This window comes from Anomaloglossus baeobatrachus, chromosome 8 (genome assembly GCF_048569485.1).
Source record: "Anomaloglossus baeobatrachus isolate aAnoBae1 chromosome 8, aAnoBae1.hap1, whole genome shotgun sequence".
In the NCBI taxonomy this organism is placed as follows: domain Eukaryota; kingdom Metazoa; phylum Chordata; class Amphibia; order Anura; family Aromobatidae; genus Anomaloglossus; species Anomaloglossus baeobatrachus.
Window position 1 is genome coordinate 209322751 of NC_134360.1, and position 27975 is coordinate 209350725.

Here is a 27975-nt window from a genome sequence, read left to right on the forward strand (position 1 = left end):
GGTCAGATGGGTGTCTCCATTCTCCGGGTCCGGAGCCTCCTCTTTCGGCCATCTTTGTCCTCCTCCTTCTGAAGCCTGGTTGCATGACGCTTCCTACGTCATCCACACAGGCCGGCATTGAGGTCCTACGCAGGCGCAATTTGATCTGCTCTGAGCAGGGCAGATCAAAAGCATTGTAGTGCGCATGAGTGGGACCTCAATGCCGGCCTGTGTGGATGACGTAGGACGCGTCATGCACCCAGGCTTCAGAAGAAGCCTTTTAGGTGAGTATTATAAAGTCATTTTTATGTTCTATACAGCGGCCTGGGCTCTTATATACAGCATGTTAGAATCCTGTATATAAGAGACCACTGGTGGTGGCCACAGCTTATAGTCGTTAAATCTGGTGACAGGTTCCCTTTAAATGCATCTCCACAGCTTTAGCTTTTATTGGTTATTAAAATGAAGGTAAAGGAGGAAAGTCCACATACTTCCCGATTCGGCCTTGATGGCGCAGCTCCATTATTTTTTTCCATGAGAAGTATGGTAATTAGAGTTCGGTTTGCTACGAGACTGGATCAGATATAAAATAGCTGCACTGAGCTTCACTGTCATATGGGAAAATACATCATTTACTGTCAGAGCCCGGGATGTAATCCCTCTAATAAACAGGAAATAAATCCAATCTTCCCTCGTATGGAGAGGGTTTTAAAAAATATTTCCACAAAGGGCATGTCAATGGATCTCTAGTAATAAATAATAATAATAGCAAGGAGATATGAAGTCTGGAAGCTGAAGGCTGTCAGGGTTTGGTTATACGAGATCTTAAAGGTGCTGTCTATTACTGGACAACTTATTAAAAGCTCCAAAATGCTTCCCAAAATAAACCCGATCATTTCCACAAAAAGCAGCCCTAGACTTGTCATAAGTAGTGCTGGGCGGCGGACTCGCCGATAACCGGGACCGGTGGGTCTAACCCGATAAAAAAAAAAATAACCAGTTCTGGCTCGGGAGTGGTTCCAGGTTTCTGGCTGGATGCCGGTCCCCATATAAATTTATGGGGACCAGAATCCAGTGATTAAAAAATGGTGGTAGAAGGGATAGCAGGATAGGAGCAAGCGCTTCATACCTACAGAGGCGCGGCTGTAACTGCTCCTGCGGCCACTCATCACAGAGACTGGGGGGCATGTCTAACTGCAACCAATCAAAGATGCCAGGATGGCCGGTGGACGGGAAAAGCAGTGCATATGGATGAGCAATAATGAGCGGCCCTGGAAGTGAGTGTGTGGCCGCGGGTGCAGTTACAGCCTCGCTGGAGACTCGGTAAATATGAAGCGCTTGCTTTATTATAATTTTCTTTATTTTTCCTTTATATTTTTTTTCCTGTTTTAATTTTGCAAGTGTCTGTTTCAAATCATAAGCCGGAATTCCCAGAAAATTTTCTTGCACATATAATGTAACTCACCAGCAGTTTTCTAGATAAGCAATTTGTGACATTCCAGTTCATCCATACAGTACCCCCCTTCATTAAAAGCAGCAGTGTCATGTGATCTCAGCTGTGACCGTCAGTCCACTACATGCACCTATGCCTCTGATTTTCTTTCTGACATCACTACAGGATGACATCATCAGTACAGCATGACATCACCACTACAGCATGACATCACCACTACAGGATGACATCACCACTACAGGATGACATCACCACTACAGGATGACATCACCACTACAGGATGACATCAGCTCCCTATTAGATCCCTCCTGGCAGCTCTCAGACATTTCCCCTCCCCATTCAATGGCACCCTACTTGTTCCTCTGTATATACCCTACACAGCTAAATGTAATTTTTGCTTTATATAAGACACCATTTATATAATAGAAGTCCATACAATAAATACTTAGCTGCAGAGCTATAAAACTTTCCTGACTCATGCAGACTTTTCATACTATGTAACCTGCCAAATAAAGTAGACTCATTTGAGGGGCGAGTGCACCATTTATCCAACTAGTTTTACCTTCTAATTTGATTTTGTCAGCTATACTACGTAATGAGACTTTACTCCCTCTATAAAGGCAGTCATCATCATGAGTCATCATGGGAAGTACACCACATGAAATATGGCGTGGTTAAATATTTATTAATATTTTACCTTCTGTACAGGTATGCTCGCATAAGGTTTTTGCAGTGGTTTTTTTTCTGCTCCAAAAAAAACACAAAACAGATGTAGGAAAAATGCTACATACAATATGAGCATTTGTGTCGCATTTTGAAGAGCACTTTGACGGCCTTTTTGCTTGTATTACGAGATAAAATTAAAAAAATGCGGCATGGTTATTTTAAAAAAAAATCTTTTACTTTGCTGGTACCTGAAAACGAAGCATTTTGGCCAATGGGTAAAAAAAACAAAACTGCAAAAATGTCATATGGGAATATACCCGTTGAGTATTTTTACTATGCTATACTACTTATAGTCACTATATTACAGTGTTATATGTCACATTACTATAATCAGTGAAATGTATATGACTCATGTAGATTGTTATTGATTTATGTTCATGTCTAGTCTTTTCCAGCATTTTAATTATCAAGAGATGATTAATAATTGAGGTTGATTCATGCATTGCGCTGTACATTTGCACCATATTTTTTGTGGGTTTTATTCATCACTGCACAAGTCACTGGATTACGGAGTGAATTTTAAGGTTTACTGCTATTCCTTCCACTCACCACTAAGTACGCATGTACGCTGTGGTTTTGACCTGACCTGACTACTTCTGGCACCTAACACCCATCTCTGTGTATGCCCATGATGCCAAGATAAGTTGTGTTGAGGCGAATGAATGCTCTGGGCATAATGCCGGATATGGAGCAGTGTCAGGATGCAGCCATGATATACATGGGCCATACACGTTTATATTCATGTAGGCCCTATATATAAGGTATGACAGGTAAGATTATCTCAGAACCCCCAGAGGAAGCATAAATGCGAAACACACGTCAGGGCTGGGAAAGACACAGTACATGCTCCCTAATCTATATGCTATAGGCAGGTATTTTATAACTATATTGAAGTGTGGTTGTTGAAGTGATTTATGGTGTAATGGCACTTTATTTATTTTAGTTCTGAGCCTAGACAATAAATCTTGTACTTTAAGAAATCCATCTTTTTTTTCCCACACTTACATCTGTTTGACTCTTGTTTTTGTATTGTAAAAAAACAACTGCTTTTTAAGAAAAAAAAAACGTTTTAATTTTATGATAGTTGCGAGACTGTAGTTTTTATTGGTGCAGAGCTATTTCAGGTAACCCTGACTGCGGCAAAACATTAGCTATGACAATATGTACAGAGCCCCCAATAGCTGATTGGTGCCTGATTAATATTGAAGTAATCATGGGAAATATATTCTTCATGGGGAATTAGAGAAGATAACGGCACCAAGCCAGGAGAAGACGGCACCAAGCCAGGAGAAGACGGCACCAAGCCAAGAGAGGACGCCATCAAGCCAAGAGAGGACGCCATCAAGCCAAGAGAGGACGCCATCAAGCCAAGAAAAGACAGCATCAAGCCGAGAGAGGACGCCATCAAGCCGAGAGAAGACGGCATCAAGCCGAGAGAAGACGGCATCAAGCCGGGAGAAGACGGCATCAAGCCAGGAGAAGACGGCATCAAGCCAGGAGAAGACGGCATCAAGCCAGGAGAAGACGGCATCAAGCCAGGAGAAGACGGCATCAAGCCAGGAGAAGACGGCATCAAGCCAGGAGAAGACGGCATCAAGCCAGGAGAAGACGGCATCAAGCCAGGAGAAGACGGCATCAAGCCAGGAGAAGACGGCATCAAGCCAGGAGAAGACGGCATCAAGCCAGGAGAAGACGGCATCAAGCCAGGAGAAGACGGCATCAAGCCAGGAGAAGACGGCATCAAGCCAGGAGAAGACGGCATCAAGCCAGGAGAAGACGGCATCAAGCCAGGAGAAGACGGCATCAAGCCAGGAGAAGACGGCATCAAGCCAGGAGAAGACGGCATCAAGCCAGGAGAAGACGGCATCAAGCCAGGAGAAGACGCCATCAAGCCTAGAGAAGACGCCATCAAGCCAAGAGAAGACGCCATCAAGCCAAGAGAAGACGCCATCAAGCCAAGAGAAGACGCCATCAAGCCAAGAGAAGACCTAGACATGGTACATCAACTAAAGCAGGAACACAAAGTGCACCCCAGATCATCTCCATTCATATATAATAATGTCCTGTGCGGCACTGTATAAGCATATAATGATGTTACATAGCACATAAGTGCATAAACTCAGTATTTCCTGATCTGCACCTTCCTCACAAAGACATAACTTATCCCCCCCATACAGCAAGCAGACTTGTCTCACAGTAAGGTACCCCCCTGGGGTTTGGCGGCTCCAAGAAGAGGAAATAAGCCCTTTAAGTAACTTTGCTAATTGTATGTATTGGACTTACTGATGCAGGAAGGTACAGTGCTGAATAAGGAGAAAGCAGTGGCCAAGTTTTCCATACTTTGCATTTATAATGTATTTAAGGCCAGGAGCGATGGAGCTAAACAATAAATAAATCAACGGTATTCATTAATTCTCCAGATTGGGAGAGATGCAACATTGTGCAATGTAATGTAGTCAATAAAACCTTCAGCGGTATATATCCACCGACTGTGGGAAGTGACCTGGGGTAAAGGAGGTATCCGTTACCCGCAGCCGGTCCGGATAGCACTCTCCATACTCGGGCCATGTTTTACGGACATCAAGATCCAGCCTTATTCTTTTGCATAATCTCAATCTCACATTCAAACCTGTGTGACACCAAAACAACATTTATCCCCCAGCCACAGGATAGTTGATAAAAGGTATGATCAATGCGGCGAGCCGGCTGCTGAAAATCCCATCAATGCCAAGAACAGGGGGCCCAAAGGATGTTACTGAACAGTAGTGAGCATGTGTAACCACTCCTATGAACTGCACATGCTCACTACAGGTGGCCTCTTTGTGCAGGTAATTCTGGGCCTCCAATCTTATGATCAGTAGGGACTGGTGATTGGCAGACAGTGTAAAGTCCAGATCCGCGCTGTTTCAAACGTACCCAAGTGCCAGAACCAGGCCTGGAATTCTCAGGGAATCACGGCTAATGATTCAGCTCCGGTAACTCAGGAAATACAAAAAAAAAAAAAAGGAAAAAAAAGAAAAAGATCACTCATTCTTCTTCCGGGGCTGCTCATTATCGCTAATCCAAACAAACTGCTTCCCCCGCCCACCAGCAGTCCTCACATCTGTGATTGGTTGCAGTCAGACGTACCCCCAGCCTGTGTGACAGCGTCTGACTGCAACCAATCACAGACCCGGTCTGTGGCATTATATCGTGGTGTAAATATAAATTTATTAAAAAAAAAAAAAAAAATTGTCGTATGGTCCCCCATATTATGATACCCAGGAGAGGTAAAAGCTCATAGTTATAGGCTGCAGCCCCCAGCCTTGTGCTTATCTTGGCTGTTTATCAAAATAAAAGGGACCGCTTTTTTTTTTTTTTTTTTTATAAAATTTAAAAAAATAAATAAAAAAAATCCGGCGTGCAGTCCCCCTCAATCTTGATACCCAGCCCGACAACAGGGGGCTGGTATTCTCAGGCTGGGCAGACCCATGCTTATTGGGCCCCCTCAGCCTAAAACTGCAGGCTGCAGCCATCTTGATTGTCAGATCCATTAGATGAGCCAGTCCCATATCACTTTACCAAGCTCTTCCAAATTTCCGTGATGTGGTGGCAATCGGGGTAGTAAGGGGTTAATAACAGCTCACAGTTGCTACTAAGCCCCAGATTAGTAATGGGAGGCATCTATGAGACCCCCCCATGACTAATCTGTAAGTGGAAAAAAAAAATAAAACACCAAAATCCTTTATTTGAATTAAAATACAAAAAACCCCCACCCTCTTTCACCCCTTTATTAATCCCCAAAACAACCAGATCCAACGTAATCCACATGAGGTACCACGATGATTCCAGTCCTGCAACATCTGAAATCACGGCCATAGAACGTGACCACAGGCTGTAACATCAGGCAGAGAATGATCAGCGCAATGAGAGGTGACATCCTTCAGGCTATTTGCGATTACAGCTGGAGGATCCCAAAGTACTCCACCTGTAATCGCAGGTAAACTGACCCAGGTGACCTCAGTAAACTCAGGTTCACCGACCTGCATCTCCTGGCAGAAACCGCATTTTTTTTGCCAAGATATGCAGATTTGGTGCTGAAATATCTACACCATATTACTGCATCTAATCTACAACTCCTGGCAAAAAAACTGCATCACTACCGCATCACACCGCATGCATTTTTGATGCATTTTTTTTGTCAGGAGGTGTAGATTGGGTGTAGGTATGTGGTGTAGATATTTCAGCACCAAATCTGCATTTCTTAGCCATCAATTGCAATTTTGGTGCTGAAATCTGGTACAGACATTTCAGCACCAAATTTGCACCTCCTGGCAGAAAACTGCACCAAAACGACGTCAAAACCTTTTTTTTTTGCATTTTTTGCCAAGAGATGCAAATTTGGTGATGAAATGCTTACACCATATTTCTACACCCAATCTACACCTCCTGGCAAAAAACGCATCACTACTGCATCATACAGCATGTAGTTTTGATGCATTGTTTTTCTCCATGAGGTGTAGATTGGGTGCATGAATATGGTGTCAAAATTTCAGTACCAAACCTAGGCAAAAAAAGTGTTTGTTTTTTTTTTACCAGGAGATGCAGGTCTCACCTGAGGTGAGGTCACTAAGTTTACTGAGGTCATATTACCTGAGATCACAGGTGGAAGGACCATGAGACTCCAGCTGTGACTGCAACTGACCTGAGTGACATCACCGCTCATTGTGCTGCTCGGACATTCTCTGCCTGAAGCTTAAAGCGGACGGTTATGTTCTAAGGCTGTTCCCTGTGACTTCAGATGTAGCAGAGCTGGAATCATCATGGGACCTTGTATGGATTACGTCGGACCTGGGTGTTTTGGAGGTTGATAAAGAGGTGAAAGAGGATTATTTTTGTATTTTATTTCAAATAAAGGATTTTTTGGGTGTTTGTGTTTATTTATTTTTACCTCCCATTACTAATCTAGGGCTTGGTGGCAGCTGTGAGCTGTTATTAACCCCTTATTACCCTGATTGCCACTGCATTAGGGCAATCGGGAAGAGCCGGGTAAAGTACCAGGACTGTTGCATTTATTGGATGCAGCATTTCCGGGCTGCTGCAGTCTGCTACTATTAGGTTGTGGGGTCACAGTAATCATGGGTCTCCCCAGCCTGAGCATACCATCCCCCAGCTGTCGAGCTTTATCATGGCTGGGTATCAAAATTGGGGAAAACCACACAACGTTTTTTTAAATATTTATTTAAAAAAAAAAATGCATGTGGTTCCTCTTGTTTTGATACACAGCTAAGATAAGCGCACGGCTGGGGGCTGCAGCCTGTAGTCATATGCTTTACCTGTGCTGGGTATCATAATATGGGGGGGACCTACACCAATTTTATTTATTTTTACTCCAATTTACATTGACCCACAGACAGGATCTGTGATGCCAAGCAGTCAGATGATGTCACACAGGCCTTGGGGCGCGTCTGACTGCAGCCTATCACGGACGCCAGGACTACCGGTACGCGGTTTAAGCAGTGAACATGGATGAGCAATAATGAGCGGCACCGGGAAAAAAGTGAGCGGTGTGGAAGCAGTTGCAGCCGCGCCGGAGACTCAAGTATGAAGCGCTTGCTCCAATTCCCTTATCCCTTCTACCACCATTTTTACGTGTTGGATGCTGGTCTCCAGGACTTATACGAGGACCATATAATCCGGTTAGATCCGCCGGTCCCGATTATTTGCAAGTACGCCCATCACTAGTAGGGACTCAATGTTCGTACTTCCTGCAATCTTACTTTTATCAACTATTTTGGTATATGCTTTTTTTATTGGATATGCCCTTTAAGAAAATTTTGGAAAGTTGGTTTCATGTAAAACAGCATATGTGATATACAGGTCTCTTATTACATCAGGATTTATACATACCTTCAAAAGTGCCAGTGCCACCTGGAAGATGATAGTCAGACCCTGAGAAAAGGAAGAAAGGGTTAATGAGAATTGTAAAGTCACTACAATTAGTCATGAAAATGAACAGTACCCTGCTAAAATCCCTCCAGATCCCTCTGTATATGGCATTGCCTGTCTATGGCAGTTAATAACTGCAACTTCAGAAAGTACAGACACCCTAATAACTCGTCACCCCATTTAATCCCTTTCTCCCGCAGATAATTTTATCATTTTTCTCTTTCTTTTATTTCATCTTGATCTTTGAAGGGCTATAACGTTTATAATTTCCATATTGCATTGCCATTAGGGGGCATGAATTTTGTGGGACAAGTTGTGTTATTATTGGCACCCTTTAATTTACTCTAAAACATAATAAAGAAAATATTATTTGTGGGTGGAATAGAAAGAAACACGCGCAATTCCGTTACTATAGTTTGGGTTTCATTTATACAGTGCTCACTTTATGGTAAAAAAATGAAATGTTCACTTTATTCTGAAATTCAGTATGTGGCTTTTAATGTTAAGGTTTGTGCACACTGTTTTTTCAGGAGTTTTTGGAGCAGAATCTGAATAGAAACTTCAAATTTTCTATTATTATCTACTGTGACATCATTGTGTGTATTATCCCTGTACTGTGACATCACTGTGTGCATTATCCCTGTACTGTGACATCACTGTGTGTATTATCCCTGTACTGTGACATCACTGTGTGTATTATCCCTGTACTGTGACATCACTGTGTGTATTATCCCTGTACTGTGACATCACTGTGTGTATTATCCCTGTACTGTGACATCACTGTGTGTATTATCCCTGTACTGTGACATCACTGTGTATTATCCCTGTACTGTGACATCACTGTGTGCATTATCCCTGTACTGTGACATCATTGTGTGTATTATCCCTGTACTGTGATATCACTGTGTGTATTATCCCTGTACTGTGACATCATTGTGTGTATTATCCCTGTACTGTGACATCACTGTGTATTATCCCTGTACTGTGACATCACTGTGTGTATTATCCCTGTACTGTGACATCACTGTGTGTATTATCCCTGTACTGTGATATCACTGTGTGTATTATCCCTGTACTGTGACATCACTGTGTGTATTATCCCTGTACTGTGACATCATTGTGTGTATTATCCCTGTACTGTGACATCACTGTGTGTATTATCCCTGTACTGTGACATCACTGTGTGCATTACCCCTGTACTGTGATATCACTGTGTGTATTATCCCTGTACTGTGACATCACTGTGTGAATTATCCCTGTACTGTGACATCACTGGGTGTATTATCCCTGTACTGTGACATCACTGTGTATTATCCCTGTACTGTGACATCATTGTGTGTATTATCCCTGTACTGTGACATCATTGTGTGTATTATCCCTGTACTGTGACATCACTGTGTATATTATCCCTGTACTGTGACATAACTGTGTGTATTATCCCTGTACTGTGACACCACTGTGTGCATTACCCCTGTACTGTGACATCACTGTGTATTATCCCTGTACTGTGACATCACTGTGTGCATTATCCCTGTACTGTGACATCACTGTGTGTGTTATCCCTGTACTATGACATCCCTGTGTGCATTATCCCTGTACTGTGACATCACTGTGTGCATTATCCCTGTACTGTGACATCACTGTGTATTATCCCTGTACTGTGACATCATTGTGTGTATTATCCCTGTACTGTGACATCATTGTGTGTATTATCCCTGTACTGTGACATCACTGTGTATATTATCCCTGTACTGTGACATCATTGTGTGTATTATCCCTGTACTGTGACATCACTGTGTGTATTATCCCTGTACTGTGACATCACTGTGTGTATTATTATCCCTGTACTGTGACACCACTGTGTGTATTATCCCTGTACTGTGACATCACTGTGTATATTATCCCTGTACTGTGACATCACTGTGTATATTATCCCTGTACTGTGACACCACTGTGTGCATTACCCCTGTACTGTGACATCACTGTGTGTATTATTATCCCTGTACTGTGACACCACTGTGTGTATTATCCCTGTACTGTGACATCACTGGGTGTATTATCCCTGTACTGTGACATCACTGGGTGTATTACCCCTGTACTGTGACATCACTGTGTGTATTATCCCTGTGTGTACTGTGACATCATTGTGTGTATTATCCCTGTACTGTGACATCACTGTGTGTATTATCCCTGTACTGTGACATCACTGTGTGTATTATTATCCCTGTACTGTGACACCACTGTGTGTATTATCCCTGTACTGTGACATCACTGTGTATATTATCCCTGTACTGTGACATCACTGTGTGTATTATCCCTGTACTGTGACATCACTGTGTGTATTACCCCTGTACTGTGACATCACTGTGTGTATTATCCCTGTACTGTGACATCACTGTGTATATTATCCCTGTACTGTGACATCACTGTGTGTATTATTATCCCTGTACTGTGACACCACTGTGTGTATTATCCCTGTACTGTGACATCACTGGGTGTATTATCCCTGTACTGTGACATCACTGGGTGTATTACCCCTGTACTGTGACATCACTGTGTGTATTATCCCTGTGTGTACTGTGACACCACTGTGTGTATTATCACCATCAATTTGTCTTGCACGGTTTTCTCCAGGTTACTTCTTAATCTCTTGGATTATCATCCACCCTGCAGCTCCTGCCTCTTATGAACATTAAATCGACTCAGCGCTGTAAATTCGCTATGCTGTTCCCGATTAGACTAATATAACAAAATGCTTGGGACTAATTTGCACAATATGTCTCTGACTGACAGGTGGGGTTATGGCTGGTAGTACAGCAGACCATTACATGTATGGCTAGCCTTATTGACAGCTTGTCAAGAGAACTCAAATGCTGCAAACTACAGGCAGGAGCGGCTGAACTGGTTTTATATAATTTTTATGGGGATATATTTAATGCAGCCATTACAACAACGCATATTCTGAGATGAACAGTCAAGTGAGGAGTCCTGAATGATTTACAGCACTTGCCCTACTCTGGGTAATTTTTTAAAATTTTTATTTTAAACTAGCTGTAGTACCCGGCTTCGCCCGGGTTAATAACTGCTGTTAACAAAATAGAGTGTATTAACAAAAATTTATTCTGCACACAAAAACCACAAAACAAATAAATAGAAATGTAATTATTAAAAGGCAAAAACTAAGCTAATAGAAGCATTTCACAACATATATTTCAACACCCCAGATATTCCACACAGATTTAACATCCTATGACCTCACACATACTGAGAATGTCCTTTGTTGCCTATATTAACCAATTAGAGCTCAGATTAATTAACTGTAGCAAAATAGAAGCGAAGCTGTGATTGGTTGCTATTGGCAGCCTGATAAATCTCCAGGCAACAGAAAGCCCTCCCCCTGACAGTATATATTAGCTCACACATACACATATAGACAGGCCATGTGACTGACAGCTGCCGTATTTCCTATGTGGTACATTTGTTGTTCTTGTAGTTTGGCTGCTTATTAATCAGATTTTTATTTGTGAAGGATAATACCAGACTTGTGTGTGTTTAGGGCGATTATGTGGCGAGGTTGGTGTATGTGTGGTGAGATGTGTGCTGGGGGTGGTATATGTGTTCAAGTACGTGGTAGTGTGTGGCGCATTGTGTGTGTGTGTTCATATCCCCGAGTGTGGTGAGTATCCCATGTCGGGGCCCCACCTTAGCAACTGTACGGTATATACTCTTTGGCGCCATCGCTCTCATTCTTTAAGTCCCCCTTGTTTACATCTGGCAGCTGTCAATTTGCCCCCAACACTTTTCGTTTCACCTTTTCCCCATTATGTAGATAGGGGCAAAATTGATTGGTAAATTGGAACGCGCAGGGTTAAAATTTCGCCTCACAACATAGCACCCAGCGCTGCCCAGCATAGTAACTGTCTCTCTGTTTCTCTCCCATTCTCTGTCTGTCTCCCCCTATGTATATATCTCACTTTCCTAGTCTGTCTGTCTGCCACTCTCCCTGTCTGCCACTCTCCCTGTCTGCCACTCTCCCTGTCTGCCACTCTCCCTGTCTGCCACTCTCCCTGTCTGCCACTCTCCCTGTCTGCCACTCTCCCTGTCTGCCACTCTCCCTGTCGGTCTGTATCTGTGTCTGTCTCTTTCCCTGTCTGTGTCTGTCTCTTTCCCTGTCTGTGTCTGTCTCTTTCCCTGTCTGTGTCTGTCTCTTTCCCTGTCTGTGTCTGTCTCTTTCCCTGTCTGTGTCTGTCTCTTTCCCTGTCTGTGTCTGTCTCTTTCCCTGTCTGTGTCTGTCTCTTTCCCTGTCTGTGTCTGTCTCTTTCCCTGTCTGTGTCTGTCTCTTTCCCTGTCTGTGTCTGTCTCTTTCCCTGTCTGTGTCTGTCTCTTTCCCTGGCTGCATTGTGACACACCAACATTCCATATAAGGGCGTGGCTGCGCATTCTTCTGAAGTTCTGGCTGCACTGTGGCTCCGAGCTCCATTCGCTTTAATGGAGGCAGGTTTTTTGGCGAATAACTGTAAACAGTGGGGTTAAAATTTCCCCTCTAAACATAGCCTATGACGTTCTCGGGGTCCAGAAGTGTGAGTGTGCAAAATTTTGTGGCTGTAGCTGCGAAGGTGCCGATGCCAATCCCGGACATACACACACACATACACACACACATTCAGCTTTATATATCAGATTTCAGTTTAAAATACATATATTTTGGGCTAAAAAATTTTGCAATTCCCTTGCATTAAAAATGTTGCATCATTTTGGGTTTTTTTTTGTTCCCTGCACTTTCAAGCTTAATGTGGTCTGTGGTCATAAATCAGCTACCACAAAATAAAAAAAAAAAAACAAAAAACAACAAACAGATTAAAACATTAGAAATTCTCTCACTAAACTATCAAAATGAGTTCACTGATTGATTCTCAGTTGACCCATTCTACAACCAGCAATTTTTTTTTCAATGAAACCCAATTACAAAAATGTTTTGTAGCCAAAAATACGTGCTTTTAAGTAAGAAAAGGTAGACATCCCCTTTAATGATCTCTTTGAAATATATATCTAATATATAAAGCTGAATGTATGTATGTGTGTATGTGTGTATGTGTGTATGTATGTATGTATGTATGTATGTATGTATGTATGTATGTATGTGTGTGTGTGTGTGTGTGTATGTATGTATGTATGTATGTATGTATGTATGTATGTATGTATGTATGTCCGGGATTGGCATCTACACCTTCGCAGCTACAGCCACAAAATTTTGCACACTCACACTTCTGAACCCCGAGAGCATCAAAGGCTATGTTTTGAGGGGAAATTTTCACCCCGCGCTTTACAGTTATTTGCCAAAAAAACTGCCTCCATTAAAGCAAATGGAGCTGGGAGCCACAGTGCAGCCAGAACTTCAGAAGAATGCACAGTCACGCCCTTATATGGAATGTTGGCGTGTCACAATGCAGCCAGGGAAAGAGACAGACACAGACAGGGAAAGAGGCAGACACAGACAGGGTAAGAAACAGACATAGACAGGGTAAGAGACAGACACAGACAGGTAAAGAGACAGACACAGACAAAGAGACAGAGACAGACACAGGGAAACAGAGGGAAAGAGACAGACAGGGTAAGGGACAGACAAAGACAGGTAAAGAGACAAAGAGACAGACAAAGGGAAAGAGAGGGAAAGAGACAGACAGGGAAGTTAACAGATAGACAGGGAAAAATAGACAGACAGGGAAAGAGATTGAGACAGACGGAGAAAGAGACAGAGACCGTCAGAAAAAGACAGGGAAAGAGACTGACAGACAGACAAAGAGATAGAGAGAGAGACAGAGATATATACAGAGGGGGAGACAGACAATTACATTTATATCTATTTGTTTTGTGGCTTTTGTGTGCAGAATACATTCTTGTTAATACATTCTACTTTGTTAACAGCAGTTATTAACCCGGGCGAAGCCGGTTAGTACAGCTAGTATGTATATTATATATATATATATATATATATATATATCACACCAAATGTTTGCTATGCTTAATTCTGTATGAATTGTTTATTTATATATATTATTTTAATTATTATTTTTAATTGGTCATTTGCATGCACCCCTACTTAAAGCTCTATAAGTCAGTGGGTTTGTGTAACATGGATACAACCTTTTTCCATCACTATTATTTTAACCCTTTAACGCAAAACAATTAAAACTAAATTTAATTAAAAACCGCAATGATCTGATGCTTGGGAATCCGACTCCGGAGACGTTCAGGATATTAATAAGGAGATTAGCGACTCATTTTATGAGAAATAAAGGATTTAGCGCTCATATGAATGCATTTCCCAACACAACCACTAGAGGGCACCAAGGCAGCATGTTAAAGAACAGCTTAGTCCTTGCGGTCTCAGAAGGAAGCAGGATAAGGAGGAAGCGGGATAAGGGGCGACTCCTACAGTTGGTCATTTCTATGAAATTCCCCTACATGGCAGAGAATATGATAAAATGTGGGGAAACCTCACTGCGCAGAATGACTTTACAGAGATAAACTTTTAAGACGTTTGGGATCTTAAACTTTAGCAATGCCACTATCCAACTTTGAACACATTACGAGACATTATGTAGATCCCGCACATATAGGAGGTATTATTTGACATGTGGGTCACACAAATCCATTGCAGAACACTTTCCTTAGTTCCTGGCAATGCTCTAAGTCTAAAACTGACAACATATGAGCTAATCCTGATAATACCGAGAATCTAAAGTAGCCGATTCCATCTCTAATCTGGTATAAAACTAAATAAATCTGGCCATCTGGTGCTCAGACTGTGACACATAAGTGGGTGAATCACTAAGAGACCGGACAGTATGGGGCTGCAGCCGGATCAAATCTCATCAAGGTCTATCCGAACGCTTCTCCGCTTAAATCCATTATATGGGTTCCTTGAGAAAAAGCAAATAAGAAGAGTGTCTTCCTGTTGGGACCCCCAAGTGATCAGATATTTTTTGGTTTTAAGTTTCCCTAAAGGAAACTGGAAACTTCCAGGACTTTTGTTTTTACTTAAATGTTTGTATTTTGGGCTAATAATTATTTTTGCAATTAGATTTCATTAAAAAATTTGCACCGTTTGTTTTTTACACTCCTGTTTTCTTCCTTGCACATTGTTGGGTGCAGAATGAGTGAACTGAGGATCTATCAGTGAGCTTGTTTTTTTTACTAAGTTGATCATTCATTTGTTTGTCTTTTTCAGAGCTCCCCTCAGTTCCTTTATAACAGCAGCACAGTTGAACTGAGCTTTCATGCGATCTGTGGTCATAAATAAGTTGAGACGGGCGGCACGGTGGCTCAGTGGTTAGCACTTAGATTGTGAGCCCCAATGGGGACAGTGATGCCAATGTACGTAAAGCGCTGTGGAATTAATAGCGCTATATAAGTGAATAAATATTATATTATTGTAAGCACTGAAAAAGACGGATAAAAGAGTTACAAACCAATGCAAGCTGACTGACTGATTCTCAGTTAACTCATTCTGCAACCAGCAATGCAAAGGATTTGGAAGGTGAACAAAACCAAACATTTTTAAGGAAACTCAATTGCAAAAATTACTTTTAGCTAGAAGGGCATCCATTTAAGTAGAAAATATTCATATCCTCCAAGCGTTTCCATATCCTCTGAGGCTTTTTTTAAGCTGTGGATTCTCACAATCAGCCCCGTGTTGCATATGCTTCAGGGGTTTTCACGTTTTGTGAATTTTCTGTCTTCTGGCTGCAGTTTCCTTAACAAATAAAGAATAAAATATATATCTGTTGTTGTCTGCAGCGCTGATGTCACATCGACAGCGCTGCAGCCAAGGTTTGTGACGTCTACTTAGGCAGAGCTCGGTTATTGGCTGCAGCACTTTCGACATAACATCAGTGTTGCAGACATTGACAGACACTAGGAGCAGGAGCACTAAGCGATGGACCCAGGGAGGGTGAGTAAAGCTTAGTTGTTTTTAAAACAAATTGTAGGTGGGCGACAGGGGCTTTCCCAAACTGGAAAACCCTCCTATTGCGCTACTGACTATATTGGGTTATACTCCACGCAAATATTTGAAAGGAAGGACTGGTAAATTCCAAGAATGGTCATGTGACATCTATTTTTAGGGGGAAAAATTTAAATCTATATTATAAACAGAATCTGGTAAAAACTCCCCCCCACCCCCCCAGAACATGAGGATCCAGTGGGAACGACAGGACATTCGTTATGGGTGGAGTTAATAGGTTCTTCATTCTGGCAGATGGTATGTATTTAACAATTGTGGTGTATCTAATGGGATGTATATAAACCAGTCTCAATGTACACTGTGTGATGTATACACCACAGTCTCTGTGCCTGCTATATAAGTATACAGCGGACTCAGTGTCTCCTATGTAATGCATAAAGCAGTCTCAATGTCTCCTATGTGATGTACTGTGTCTACAGCAGTCTCCGTGTCTCCTATGTGATGTACAGTATATACACCAGTTTCCGTGTCTCCCATGTGATATATACAGCAGTCTCAATGTACACTGTGTGATGCATATACAGCAGTCTTAGTGCCTGCTATATGATAAGTATACAGTGGTCTCAGTGTCTCCTATGTAATGCATACACCAGTCTCCGTGTCTCCCATGAGATGTATATACACCAGTTTCCGTGTCTCCCATGTGATGTATATACACCAGTCTCAGAGTTTCCCATGTGATGTATACAGCAGTTTCAATGTCTCCTATATGATATACTGTATGTAGAGCAGTATCAGGGTCTACTGTGTCATATAGAGATTATATATATATATATATATATATATATATATATATATATATATATATATATATATATATATACACAGCAGTCTCAGTTTCTCCTACATAATGCATAGAGCAGTCTCAGTGTCTCCTATGATATACACAGAAGTTTCAGTGTTTATGTGATGTATGCAGCAGTCTCGTGTCTCCTATCTAATGTATATACAGCAATCTCAATGCCTTCTATGTGATGTATACACATCAGTCTGGGTGTCTCCAATATGATATATATACACAGCAATCTCTGCGTCTCCTATGTGATGAATACAGCAGTCTCAATGTCTCCTATATGATGTACAGTATATAGGGCAATCTCAGTGTCTCCTATGTGATGCATACAGCAGTCTCAGTGTCTCCTATATTATGCATACAGCAGTCTCAGTGTCTCCTATGTTATGCATACAGCAGTCTCAGTGTCTCCTATATTATGCATACAGATGTCTCAGTGTCTCCTATGTGATGTTTATAAATTAGTTTTATTTTAGTTGAATATGAACAGTGGACATAGCCTTTACACATGAATCCTATTCACTCATCAGGCTATTACGAGCGGTTTCCAGATTTTCTTTATAAAACTAGGCATAACTACAATTAAAGTGATTCTACCTCACAAAGGAGAAGATCCATGATGTGGAAGACCATGCAGAGGGGAAACTTGGCTGTGAACAAGCTCAAGAACCACTGGGAGGCGTACATGTGGGCTTCCAAATTCAGCGACATAAAATGGGAGTAAAGGTCAGGGAGCAGATCCTAGCAATGGAAAAAGAAAAAAAAAATTATAATTATGCACAAACCATTACATCCTGACCATGCACAGCCCAATTTTACTAATAAAGCAAGAATAATGGACAATTTTCATATGACACCACATGAACGATAAGAAGTATGACTACTGTAAAATGTAGGATGCCTTAACTTTTGGACTTTGTTATAGGAGCAGAAACAGAATATCCATATTTCAAATTTATTAGATGTTTTTCACCTACTGAGCACATGACAGAATTCCCAACTATTGGACCATTAAAACTGCATCAGATCTTCTAGATAAAACTTGCACACAGTCTCTGAAGGAACTCAGCAGGGAGGTTGTGCCAAACATCTTGGAGAACTGACCACTAATCATCTGTGTATGAGGCTTGTGCAAATCCTTCTGTCTCTTCATATAAGGAATAGTGATGAACGAGCGGGGTCACCATTGCTGGTTACGCCATCGAGCAACAGGCTGCTCGGATACGCTTCTCACTCGAGTATTGTGAGCGTTTGAATGATATGTAAGAGTCTGCGTCCTGCAAATTTTGCAGCTGTTAGACAAGCAATAAACATGCAGAGATTGCTTGCCATACATAGTAATGCCATAGCCATGATGGCTACTAGTATTACTGTGATTGGCCGGCCGCATCATGTCATTGGGTCTTATATGAGACCTGGGGGTGCGGTGCTCGGCCCACTCTAATCTGGAAGCCGTTCAGGGAGATCTTAGATTATAGCAGGCATGTAGGCAGGGTTAAATGCCACTGCAGTACATTGAATATTGCACACTTGCACCACATAGTGCCTTTCATTTGGGACTAAAGGGTGTTTTTAACCTTGTTTAAGCTAATAAATAAAAAAAAAAAATGGAGTGGGGTCCCCCTTATTTTTGATAACCAGCCAAGGTAAAGCAGACAGCAAGGGGCTGATTTTATCAGGCTGGGAAGGTCCATGATTATTTGGCTCTTCCCAGCCTAATAGCAGCCTACAACCGTCCCAGAAGTGGCGCATTACATTGGATTCTGGCACTTTGCCTCAGCTATTCCCGCTTGTCCTGGTGCGGTGGAAATCAGGGTAATATTTTTTGGGGTTGAAGTCACCTGATATCAAGCCCAGAGGTTAGTAATGGATAGGCATTTTTGGGGTTGATGTCAGCTGATATCAAGCCCAGAGGTTGGAATGGATAGGCATCTATCAGACACCCCCATTAATAACCCAGTAATCAAAAAAAAGCCGCACAAAATATAAAAAAATAGTTTATTTGAATAAAGACATCCCCACAATATTCCTTGTTCACCAATTTATCAAAAAGGCTCCCACAATCCCTCAATGCAGCTCCGACATCATTGAATAGCAGTAAAGTACAACTATTCACAGGCACAAGGTAGTGACGACAACTCATCAGCGTCACCGGGCCTTGCTGAGCGCAGAGTTGAGGCTGCGACTATGATGAGCTATTTATTCGATAGTAGGACTACAACCCCAAACGTACAGCCAATGTTATTAAGAAGTATTTTCAGGGTCAAGACAAACAAGAAGTCTTGGAAGCGATGATCCGGCCTCCACTGGGCTTGTCTGGGATTATATGAAGACACAGAATGATGTGCACAAATGACACATACAGAAGATCTGTAGTTACATCTCCAAGATGTTTGGAAAACCTATCTGTTGAGGGTTTTTTTTTTAATCATTCATTTGCTTCCTAAATGCAAATATAAGAAACTTTCTAAGTAATCTTTGTTCATGTCCTACTGCTTTGCAGAACATCTTTAAGACTTTAGTGTCGTGTTTCTGCAAAACTGATACGCTTCTGCTCCGTTCTTTCAGCACGCCCCGACGTGCGTTTTGTATATAGCTTCATCCAGGGGGTTGAACTTTTGCCATAGACTGAATTTTACAATAAACATGCAAGATTGCAAGGGTTTTCATTGGCATGATAAATATTGGACAACAGGTTGATTTTTTTTTCCTTTCTGAAAAGACATGGCATAGCAAGAATAACAGAGTTACAATGAGTTTTATTTGGCAAGTGCAATATCAAGAAATCTAGGGGTAAACAGTGTTCGCATTCAAAAACAAAAAATCTACGCTGGAAAAAAATATCAACAGTGACATCCAGGCTGTTTGTTATGCACAATGAGAGAATGGAGAAACAGATGGCCATTATTTTAAAGGCAAGGTTTAGCGTAATATTGACAGTAGCATTACTGAGGCTATGTGCCTGCATATGTATACACAAATATTTAATATACAAACACAGAGAAAGCAAACACTAGCAAGGGAGCCATAGTATCGACTGAACAGCCCCTGGAAAACCAGAGCGCCTGGGGTAAACAAATCAGAATGGAAAGATACAATGTAACAGTTTGTTGTAGAAATAAACCAAAATTCAAGAGGATACCGGGATTTAAAGGGACCCGTCAGGACCTTCTGTGATCAGCTCTGCTCTAGTCACACATCCAGTCCAGTTCTCCGTGGCTGCAGACTTCACTTATGAGGAAGACATTCTCAATCTGGCCACCAGGGCATTAATTAGGACTATAACTTCATGATATATGTCACAGGGATTAGTAAATGCCAGAAGAGCCCAGGAATACGGCTGCAAAAGAGAAGACTGTCCACGTCCAGCTGCCACGGAGCAGCGTGGCTCAATCTTCACACCGGACCATGGCAGTGTGAATCCTGTTGCTCAACTCTCGTTTAGAAGAATAATGTTTCTAGACGTGTTCCTATACGAAAAATAAGTATTTAGCGCATGTGCAGTACAGAGAGGAGTCCCGTCCTCCGCTTCACCCGAGCTTGTGACGCCTCCCGGTCTAAAGAGCCAAGTGAACTGGTTGCTCCATCAAGAGCACAGAAGCAACATGCTTTTTATAAAATATTACATATACATATGTAAGAAAAATAAAATTATATATAAAGTATATAAAGTATATATATATGTATATATATATATATATATATATATATATATATATATATATATATATATATATATATATATATATATATATATATATATATATATATATATATATATATATATAAAGATCTCCTTCTCTCCTCCTCTCTCATTCGCTCCTCATGCAATCGCCTCCAAGACTTCTCCCGAATATCCCCTGGATCTTCTGGAACTCTCTGCCTCAACACGTCAGACTATCTACTACACTTGCACACTTCAAACGGAACCTAAAGACTCATCTGTTCAGAAATGCCTATAACCTTCAATGACCTCACTGCTTCACCACCGTGCGGAGCTGCCGCCCCACCACCGTGCGGAGCTGCCGCCCCACCTACACCCCACCTACTGTCTCCTCCCCATAATCCTATAGAATGTAAGCCCGCAAGGGCAGGGCCCTCTTCCCTCTGTACTAGTCTGTCTACTGTAACTTGTATATGTATTTTGTATGTAACCCCCTTCTCATGTACAGCACCATGGAATCAATGGTGCTCTATAAATTAAAATAATAATAATAATAATAATAATAATAATAATAATATATATACACACACACATATACATACATAAACACACACAGTACAGACCAAAAGTTTGGACACACCTTCTCATTCAAACAGTTTTCTTATATACATACATAGATACATACACACACACATACACGTATACATACACACACACACACACACATACACACACACACACACACACACACACATACACACACACATAATATATATATATATGTGTGACATCCGCAGTTTATGACAGGGAGCTTTTTATTTCATGCTTCCATTTCACACTACAGAAAAAAAAAAAACAGCGCGCTAATTAACAGGCTCCCGGCACTGGCATCATACTATTATCCCGTTAATTTATGTGGGGCTTGCGGGACGGGGTTAAAGAAATGATGGGGATCTTTTAAAAACGCACTTTTGTTTGCTCAAAGGACGCAATAAGCTACTAAAAGTCCATTTCATAAATGACCAAGAGCTCTGTACAAAAAACAACAATATCTGCAGCAGACAGCCATCTGAACTAATTCCGCTGTACACAAGTACACTCCATTCAGTAAGCAAGCATGTTCCCTGTAAGACCCCCAGCCATCTCAACGCACCTAGTCTACCCCGCAATGCGCCTCGGGCCCCATACTGGCCTCCTCCATGTGTCTTGGCTCCCCCCCCCAGGCCTCCTCCACTCGTCTTGGCCACCCCCTGGCCTCCTCCAGACCCCTCGGCAACCCGACTCCTCCAGACTCCTTAGCCCTCCACCTTCTCCAGACATCTTGGCCCTCCACCTTCTCCAGACCTCTTGGCACGCCACCTCCACCGTATCTCTTTAGCCTCCACTTGCAGTCTTCTCTGACAGCAGCTCATCTCCCAGAGAAAAAGAGGAGTGGCCATTGAAATTCAACAGACCAGTTCTTTCTATCCTCAAACATTATCTATCAAGAGAGCCCCAATACATATCAGACTCCATGGTAGACACAGAGACAGGCCCCTGTGGAAGAACACTGTATGAGCCCTCTGAAGTCCAATAGCTCATCACAATGCACAATTCCCCTTGCTTTGGGTCCCTTTATCTCTTGGGTCCCTCTGCAGCTGCACAGATTGCACTAATGATATGTCTGCCCCTGGTCAGACTATTAGCCAACCCTGCTAATATTGGTGGTTTTGGATGGTCTTTAGTCTAATGTGTTTGGGGGCCTTTGGTAATATAAGAAGTCCAGGGTTCTGAATCCCATCCACCACTCATGGTCTGTTTGAAAATATAAGATTCTCCTCGCTGTTCACATGAGAATTTCTAGGATTAGAAGGGTTTAATTAACTTGTATAGAAATATAAAATCGATATAAGCCTTTAGCCACTCTTTACTGTACAATGGTAGAAGCCGCCCAAAGTGACCGTAACACCTTGTCTCTCTTGACCGGTACATAGTCCTAAAATTATTACTGAAGATGCCCCTCTGGACACGCTTCGTTATGTGCTTAAAATAAAAAGCCTTATAAACCTCTAATAAAAGAAAATAAAAAAAGTAACAATGGAACAATATGAGGACTTGTCCGGAGAGCTTACAGTTCTGCACTGTTCCTAGCATTAGTCAATATTGAAATGTGTTTAAAATAATAGGAGTGAAGTTAAAAATCGCATTTTTATACCACACTGGTGATGATATAGGACATTTCCATTTATTTTCATCTGTGACAGACAGGGCGCTATGTGCAGTAAATGTGAGTATTGTTTTGTGTCCTCCCTGGATGACAGAGGGCAATGGAAAGCACTGCAAGCGGAATGCAAATTGCAGCCAGCTCTCATTTCCTTCATGCTCGCTCCGGGGCGCTGCCTATGTTAGTTAAATAAACAGCAGCCCCGGAGCAGACACAATGCAAATGAATGGCGGTTTTGCTGGTTTCTGTTTTGCCGATTTCTAATGCCTTTTCTTTTAGCAGCAAAAGGACAGATTCTCAAACTCTGTGCCGCTGTTAAAAAAATTTTGAAAAAAAAAAAGGCTGCTGACCTAAATATTTAAAGGGATCATATCAACATGTTTTTAAGTAAGGAATAGGTGGTATGGCTGCATAGGGGCATGTAACTCACTAAAAATGGTACCGGTTTTGTAGACATCCGATGTGCCAGTCCTGAGAAACCTAGCATAAAAATCATATGCAGATTAGGCTGGAAGTGCACTGGGGGCGTGTCAAGAAACTGGACATGCCTCCAGTGAACACCCAGCCTGATTTGCATATGGTTTCTAAGCTAGATTTTCTCAAGCTAATAAGACAGGGTCTCATATTGTTTTGGGTTTTTTTTTGCTCCGAAAGATGATCTAGAGCTTAATTTCACGGGATGTCTTATATTTTCCCATGAATAACAATCCATATTTATTCTTGAACAAAAAAAAAAAAAATCAACATTTATTCAAGTATAGTCAATCTGGAACATAAACATTTTGTATTAGTCCTATTACTGGCTCAGATGCACATTTTCTTATCTAATCTGCTTTTCTCATGGTGCAGAACCAGCCCTATAGTCGGGCGTACATACCACATTTACAAAGGTTAAAATTACCTGCTTATATTTATTATTCTTTATGTACTGCTAAGTTTACCCCAAAAAGAAAGCAAACAACCCCTAAAAGAATCACACTTACCAGACCTCAAACGATTAGAGTTGTCAAGTGAATGGGCTCTCACATAGACATCTTTGCCGCTGTCAGATCCCCTGTGTTCTACAGCGGTTGGCTCCCCCTTGTGACTAGAAACAGTATCACTCATGTGGAGAGATACTGATTACCCGATCTGTGTGTGAGAGCTGCAGTGCAATGCAGCTGGAACGGTAGGAACCTGACAGCAACGCAGATCTCTGTGTGAGAGCCCATCCACAATCGGCACTTTCCAACTGTAATGGTTTGGGGTCTGGTGAGTGCGATTTTTTTCTTTTTTATTTTTGGGGAGGCAGGGGGTGTCTGCTTTCTATGATGAAAAGTCCTGCTATATTCTTTATTTTTTTTAGCTGCTTGGACACTGCCATATGGCACCGCAACTAGGGCTCATTTTTGGAGTAGAGCTTATATTTTACGCATACTCCAAAAAATCCCAAAAATCCTACTAAGGCTTGTTTTAGGGGTAGGTCTTATTTTTGGGGAAACAGGCTATTACTTTACCTTTAAAATATTGTCCTGTGCTCCGTTGATAGCGCCATTTTTTAATATATATATACTGAGTAGTAAATAAAATATATACATTTTTATAGTTTGGAGTCTTACTACTATTTTTTAATACTATTTGTTATCTTGCATCGAAAGAAACTTACAATTAGTACACCTAGTATGCAATCTTGCAATTTTTCATTTAGTTTTAGACCCTCACTAATATACAGGTTGTATTCAGCGCCTAGTTTTAGACTTTTCTCATATTGACGTGTCCCTTCCTGTTACACATGCTAGATGTAAGGATGTGCACGCAGAATACTATTGTCTTATATCAACAGATTCTTGTGTTTCAGTTTAATTTCTACACATAATGATGGATTTCTACTACGGTAGCAACTTTGATTCGCCTTTCACCTCCGTGCAGAGTCTGCCATGGGTTCTCTCCCTGTACACTGCCTGTGTGACTTTCCTTCCTTCCCCAGCCAGGTTTGTACTTTATTCCCTATCTACAGATTGTGTTAATGGCTTTCCCACCCTCCTGGAACGCTTTTCCTCCTCTCCACACTATTACCTGCTATAACTTCATCTTCCCTTTCTCTGCTCTGATCTTTAAGACTTAAGAGAAAGAAGGGAAGAAGTACAAAAATGGCAGATCTATGTCAGAAGCAGCAGGATAACCAGTTGTGTGAAGGAGTTACACAGACACTACATCAGCAATCTTCTCTCCACACTATGACCTTTTATATCTTCATCCTTCCTCTCTCTGATCTTTAATACTTAGAAGAAATAAGGAAATGAGTAAAGGACAGATCTCTGTCATAAGCAGCAGGACAACCAGTTGTGTGAAGGAGTTATACAGACTCTACAGCAGCAATCTCCTCTCCACACTATGACATTTTATATCTTCATCCTTCCTCTCTCTGATATTTAATACTTAGAAGAAATAAGGAAAGGAGTAGTTAAAGGACAGATCTCTGTCATAAGCAGCAGGACAACCAGTTGTGTGAAGGCGTTACGCAGACTCTACAGCAGGAAAGGACATTTTTAACGACCACTATTTAATAAAAAGTTTAATCCTGATTATAGTTCCTGTAAGAAACTTTGGATGAACTCACCTGCAGCAAACGCTCCAGCTGGAAAAACTTGCAATGCAGATCTTCAAAGTTATTCTTGTAGAGGTTCCTAAACTGATAATCGTACATGATTCTGACTAGTACACAAAATGCCTGCTCTTCTGGCATCTGGAAAAAAAAAAAAAAAAAAGATAAAGTGTCAGTGCACCTTTCCACTGATCTTTGGCATCTAGGGCATTATGAGACACCATGATCATCTAATGCTCCCAACATCTAAGCCAACAACTAAGCCTGATACTATTTTGTTCTTAACACTGGGATTAGATGGTTAATCCTGTTCCTAGAACTTGTGACTTTTCACACCTTCATTTTATTTATGCAAAGATGATCATCTCCTTAAATAGCGGCTAAGAAAGTTATTCAGCGGGGTGATAATAAAAGGAAATACGAGAGAGCACCGCTGCCAGCTTTGTGTCTCCCGCCTGTATACTCCGCGTCTGCAGAGCTGATTGTGTTCTGTATAAACTCGCTGCATCTATAAAGAACCTGAATACAAATAAAGGAACATTCAGGATGTGCCAAACGCAAGGGCAGACTCTCCGACACAGCTACTTTTCTCTCTGTCAGCAGTCCTAACATAGCCTCTTTGCTTCATCGCCCAATTAAAAAAAAGAAGAAAACAGAAGTTCCAGGCGGCACACAATCCTTCAAGGTGCACGTGTCCAAGGAAGGCATCCACAGTATAATTAATACAAAGGACCGCACTCCAAATCTTCTGAAATATTTTTGTAGTTTATTCCATCATAATGTGCAGGCGTAAATACGCGTTTCGGCTAATAGTCAGCCTTTAGATGTGAAAAAGGCTCACTATTAGCCGAAACGCGTATTTACGCCTGCACATTATGATGGAATAAACTACAAAAATATTTCAGAAGATTTGGAGTGCCGGTCCTTTGTATTAATTTTCCCAATTAAAAAAAAGGTATACAAAGGAGAAGTGAATGTTCCTTATATACAGGGTGGTGAAGGGGGTCAAACAGGATGCATTTGCACCTTAACTGGGGGTAAAAATAATTTGTGTCTGTTTATAGGAAATTATCAAATTATCTGCCACCAAATAAAGAAATATAAAGTAATATGGACACCTTCAGATACATATTTCTGTTTCAATTAATGTATTTTGGGCTAAAAACAATTTTTTTCCCCAATTGTGTTTCATTTTAAAATTTGCATTGTTTGCTTTCTATATACTGCGGGTTGCACTGCCTTATTCTTGCAGAACGAGTTAACTGAGAAACCTTCAGTGAGCTCTGCATGATTGAAAACTTGTAACTCTTATCAGGCTCAAACGTGAAGGGTGCAATCTCTTATTTGGTTCATGTGTAGGTGGTTTGGTTGGGAAAGTCTTTTAATACAAGGGATTAACGAAAAAAAGATAAAATTATAAAATTCCAAAGCAATAATGCAATTACTTGAGTAAGGATATTAAATGGTAAAGAGCAGGTCTGTGTAACAAGACAGTAACACAATCAAGACATGTGCAAGGTGACCTACAAAATTCTTTAAAGGAACAGGTCATCAAATAACGAGACGCTATTTACATTAGGTTTTTATGTTAAATGTGGTTTGTTTGTTTGTTTTTGCCAATGTTAATGATCAGTATAAAAAAACAAATTCTTCCAATTTTCACAGCGTCCTCTAGGGCTATGCTAGACTCATAGGCCCCAGATTCATCATTGGCGTTTCTTCACTTTTTTGGTGTAATTTGCTCCTTTTTATTCTCTAATTCTTTTTGTGCTACTTTTGCAAGATGTTTATTTCTTTTCTAATTCTTTCTTTTCTTCTCGACCACTTTGCTTATCCAGATATTTTAGACATATTGTTTAAAATGAACTTTAACCAAATGTTGCAATTTTTTGGGAGCACTCAACTCCATTCCTCCAATTCAGAAGTAGTTTTTAGAGTTGAGCGGATAGTGAAAAATCCGGGTCCGGCGGCTATCCGGCGGGTTGAGAAAGAAGTCCGAATCCGGAGTGGAATCCGAGGGGGAGGGGGGAAAGGGGGGGGGGAGAAGAGAGAGAGAGGGGGAGAAGAGAGAGAGAGGGGGAGAAGAGAGAGAGAGGGGGAGAAGAGAGAGAGAGGGGGAGAAGAGAGAGAGAGGGGGAGAAGAGAGAGAGAGGGGGAGAAGAGAGAGAGAGGGGGAGAAGAGAGAGAGAGGGGGGGAGAGAGAGAGAGGGGGGGAGAGAGAGAGAGGGGGGGAGAGAGAGAGAGGGGGGGAGAGAGAGAGAGGGGGGGAGAGAGAGAGAGAGGGGGGGGAGAGAGAGAGAGGGGGGGAGAGAGAGAGAGGGGGGGGGAGAGAGAGAGAGGGGGGGGGAGAGAGAGAGAGGGGGGGAGAGAGAGAGAGGGGGGGAGAGAGAGAGGGGGGGGAGAGAGAGAGGGGGGGAGAGAGAGAGAGGGGGGGGAGAGAGAGAGAGGGGGGGAGAGAGAGAGAGGGGGGGAGAGAGAGAGAGGGGGGAGAGAGAGAGGGGGGGAGAGAGAGAGGGGGGGAGACAGAGGGGGGGGGAGACAGAGGGGGGGGGAGACAGAGGGGGGGGGAGACAGAGGGGGGGGAGACAGAGGGGGGGGAGACAGAGGGGGGGAGGCAGA

At 41.8% G+C, this 27975-nt stretch overlaps 1 protein-coding gene across 5 annotated transcripts in view; it reads right to left on the bottom strand.

The window, feature by feature from the left end:
- The window catches only part of RABGAP1L (RAB GTPase activating protein 1 like), a 426173-nt gene that overhangs the window by 103356 nt on the left and 294842 nt on the right, over positions 1 to 27975 (bottom strand). For all 5 annotated transcript variants that reach the window (XM_075320137.1, XM_075320138.1, XM_075320141.1 and 2 more), the window contains 3 exons: positions 25372 to 25497; positions 17503 to 17646; positions 8048 to 8089 (listed from right to left, as the gene is read on the bottom strand). In XM_075320137.1, coding sequence (XP_075176252.1) covers positions 8048 to 8089; positions 17503 to 17646; positions 25372 to 25497 — 312 coding nt within the window. The remainder of the gene's footprint in view (positions 1 to 8047; positions 8090 to 17502; positions 17647 to 25371; positions 25498 to 27975) is intronic.